This window comes from Phaethon lepturus, unplaced genomic scaffold (assembly GCF_000687285.1).
Source record: "Phaethon lepturus isolate BGI_N335 unplaced genomic scaffold, ASM68728v1 scaffold2302, whole genome shotgun sequence".
Lineage (NCBI taxonomy): Eukaryota > Metazoa > Chordata > Aves > Phaethontiformes > Phaethontidae > Phaethon > Phaethon lepturus.
Window position 1 is genome coordinate 85,179 of NW_010523927.1, and position 4,305 is coordinate 89,483.

Consider the following 4,305-nt stretch of genomic DNA (forward strand, 5'->3'; position numbering starts at 1 on the left):
GTATCTGCATAAACTGTAATAAGTGACAAATGAAGGCAATTATTATCTGCTTGCTCAAAGCCTTGTGGACGTTTTGCAATCTTGTGATTTCTATTACTGCAACCTCACCGAAGTTGCAAGTTCAGTTGACTGTGAAGGTCTGGGTCCTGTAAAATCTTATTCACGTGTACATTGTAAGAAGCAGGGATAGTGGAGTCAATCAAAGACACAGAGCCTGTGCTGTGTCAAAGGTGCTGCTTAAGATCTTGGGTGAGGAAATGCTCTCTTACAGATAGCTCACAAGCTTAAACCCCTTGTGGCATTAAAAGGAAATGAATTTGATTTCTCAAGAGCCTACGGCTTCCTTACAAACCTTGGGAAACAAGTTCAGAATACTAGCATGTGCTCGAACCCATTTTCTAGTTATAAAGGCTTCTTTATTACTGTTTTTGGCTGACAACAGTTCAGATAGATAACATGTTTATCATCATTCTTAAAACACTTGAGAGAGAACAATGTGAGTGCATTTTTATTTCAGTTTTAACTTCTTTATTTCATTGCTGTACAGCTGCATTACACTTGGCTTTAATCCCTTAAGCATTATTTTCCTTGGCAAAATAGTCACTGAACTGAGTAGAACTTACTATTGGAAAAATATGCTTGAAAAAACAGTGTGATGTCAATGCCAACTGAAACCCATGGAGCTTAAAATGTCACAAATGTGCCTGTAGCTGAAATACATAGCTTCTCTTTTTTTTGACTGAACTAGGAATGTTCTAAGTCTTCGGTTGTCAAGCCAACTGTAAAAACCATAGAGTAGCCTCCTGAAACTGAATGTGTGCTTCCCCCCTCCCCAGACAATCATTTGGAAAGTAAGTACATAAACTTGATGTAGGATAATTCCATAGGCAAAAAATGACTGCGTTGGCTCTGCTTCTAGGCTCACCTGCATTAACTGTGGCTATTGCTAAGAGGTTGGGCTACAGGCTCCTTAGAGAAAAGATAGCACCCGACTTTGTAAAACATTTTTAATATTCAAGTATATAAATATGCACTACTGAAGAATAATTCAGAAGACTGCAGTGATTCATTATGAACATATGCTATAAACGGGAACAGTAACATTGCTAGGTAAGGAAGAAGCCAGCTATTTTAGAAATCTTGAAAATCTCTTCTAGTTCTTCAGACAGATCATGCTGCTATAGTTATTTTATAAAAAATTATATTCTTAAAAGCACTTTAGTAAAAGACACCTTTTACTGGAACTATTATTTAACCAAGACCTTCTACAGCACTAAAACACACTGCAATTGAGTTCCCGATATAGTTTTAAGAATGGGAGGGGTAAATAAAAGAACAAAAACCCTACCATACCTGCACCAGGAGCTATTTATTAGCATAACACTCTTCGTTTTAAAGATTTCGTAACAACTGAAGTATATACAAAGTCTTACAGCATTTACACAATAAAAAAGTTTCCTATTAGCTGATGAAGTATAAGGTAGTGCTGCAATTTACTTCAAAGCATGTATACAATAATAATGAAGCAGACCACTGTACTTTCAACTTCTCCGCTACCATACCACCACTGTCAGTTGAAATGATAGTTAATTAAGCCACTGGGAAGACACAGATTGTCAAAAATTTGTAACAGGTTGACCTGCAGCACTAACCATCAGGGCGGGGGGGCAGGACCGAAAAAGAAAAGCTACATACTGTCATGTTTCTACACTTTCCTAGAGCTGTAACAAACTTTCACAGCCTTAGATATAACATATGCAAGACAACATAATCACAATTTTTCAGATATAGTTCAGCTACTGAGTGTATTTACTTCTGAATAGGAGGCATTATATTGATATGGCTGTGTGTTTCCATTTTTGTTCATTAACTGTTCAAATAGGTCTACAAAAAGAATTAAAAGACAGCATGGAGTTTGTAGTCATGATGTGTTCGACTAATAAAGGCATTCAATATCAGCTATAGGATCTAATCATTCCTGTCAAAAGTTTAAGACCAGGAATCTTTGAGTAAAAAACAAACACGCAAAATCCTGCACCTGCAATTTTTTCCATCTGTTGACTCCAACCTTCTTTAAGCTTTTCCAACAAAAAAACCATTAAAATGCTTATACCAACCCAAATGCAAGATTCATTTAGTTTATGAGAGGTCGAGCAGACTCACTAGACTACTTTGGCTATAAAATTGAGGGAGCTTACCCAGGAAAAAAGAAACCTTTACTGAACAGTCCCTTACTGCAAGTAGGGATATATAGTTTAACAACGATACATAATTTAAGAACAGAACATTCTTTGCCTTTTAGAAACAGTTTTACATGTGCCAATAATGCACTTTCTACAAGAGATAAGGCTGCTTTGCCTACCGTCATATGCCTAAACCTCTTATTTTGGCCAATTTTGCTTTTCCTTCCCCCAAAGGGATTCTGTTTCAACTTCAAAGCTAGTAACATCAGTTGACAATAACTGTATTAAGACAAAAAGTGACATATAAAATCCACAAGGAACCACATAAATACCAAAGAAGTCATATAACCTTTCCATGTAAACACTTTGATTATACTGAAGCCCTAATTAGATTCTCGTCTTAAACTTTTGGCAGATAGTGTGTATGCTCAGCCAGGCTTTGTAGTTAGTTATTGTTCAAGTGGAAGCCAGGTCAGCTCACATGTTGACAGGCATGCAACTTGGAAACATTGCACAACAAGCAACACGAAGAGATTTGAGAAGTGTACAAGACTTCAAGTAGACTTCACAACCCTTCACAACTGAATATTCACAGACAAAGATACAGTCCTTGCTTTTTCTACGGTGGATTTCCTCTCACACATGGGACACTTTCTGTGACTCTCTAGCTTGTTTGATGCTATATAACCACTTGATGATTCTGGCATTCCTTTCAATGGCAGAAATGCCGTATGGCACACGGTCATTGGCACTGTCATCGTTTCTAAGGTCACTGTTGCTGTCCTGAGACTGTTCACAGTCTGAGCTAATCATGCTTGCACTGCGAAAGTTGAGGGATATAATATCAGAGTTAGCCCTTGCAAAGTTTTCCATCCCGAGGTTTTCAAGCTCTTCAGGATCCAGTCCACAGTAGTTAAAGAATCGCTCAACATCTGCATCGACACGAAAGTATCTGTCGCTTAAGTCTGATTTTGATCGTTGTAGGGAGGGTCTTCTACTAACTCCGCATCCAGACTCGACTGCCTCAATCTCTGGGGATTTCAGGGTGGCGATGGCAGCGATTTTGGGCTTTGGAGGCAGAGGTGGGGCAGAACTACTGCAGGGTATTGCTTTTAAGGGCTTTGCACTAGTTACTTTCCTAATGTCTGAGGAGCTGTGAGAGACATGCAAGAAAGTCTCTGCCGACTGATCTAGGAGCCTTCTGCTGACGTTGGAGCTGCTCTCCTGCGGGCTGCTACGGCCCTGTGTGGGGTAAACCTTCAAAGATTCCGCTAAAGAGTGTCGGTTCAGCTCCGTTGAATCAGCTCTGTGGGGCGGCCAGTTTCGGGGGCCATGCTTATGCCCTGAACCCGAGCTGGAACCTTCAGAGCTGTTGATGATGTTCTTCAAAATCTCGAGTTTCAGATTTTCTCTCTGGACACCACTCTCAGTCTTCGCGTTGTTGCTGAAGACTTTCAAGGTGGGGCTCCCCAGTGCTCGCTTGGCCACGGGACAGACCGGTGGTTTTGCCAGCACCGCCGGCTTCACAGGCTCCTGCTTGGCGTTGATGACCTCCTGGCTCTTGACGTATTTCGCCTTGTCGGCTTCCAGCCTCTCCACTGCACTCAGTCTTTTTGGATTAGGCTCCGCCTGCCTGCGAAAATAGTCGGGTCCTTTGTTCAGGATGCGGAGAGGAACGGCAGATGTGAAAGTGACGGCGGGGCTGACCGGCTTCACCATGCTACCTGTCGGTAGTGTTTCTGTAGGCATGTTTGGTGGTCTTTCCCCTGCAGCCGTTTTGGATTCTTCTCTGGGATCTCCTAAATGCACGGTGCAGAAACATGTACATTAAGCACAATGAATAGCCGATGAATCCTGGGATCTGAGTGTTAGCAGCAGCGCCTCATCTCACAGCTCATTAAATAACACTGCGTTTCTTTTTTAAAGGCAGCCTTTGTAGGGCAAGGCCACTCGACACAAGTCCGTATTAGTCTGCTCCGCCGACTCCTTTCTTCTCGCTGAAAGATGCGGGAGCCTTGCCGTTCCCTTTGTGTTCCGCTACCGGCAGCGATCTGAAACGCAGAATAACCAACCACACGTTAGCAAGAGCGCCTGACATCAGAGCGATAGCAACAGCCGCCTC

General features: G+C 41.8%; 1 protein-coding gene across 1 annotated transcript; it reads right to left on the reverse strand.

The window, feature by feature from the left end:
* Positions 1-739: 739 nt before the first annotated feature.
* On the reverse strand, positions 740-4,043 carry FAM110B (family with sequence similarity 110, member B). The gene has a single exon (XM_010282252.1). It carries the CDS (start codon positions 3,930-3,932, stop codon positions 2,820-2,822), a length of 1,113 nt encoding a protein of 370 aa, XP_010280554.1. The 5' UTR covers positions 3,933-4,043; the 3' UTR covers positions 740-2,819.
* Positions 4,044-4,305: the final 262 nt, after the last annotated feature.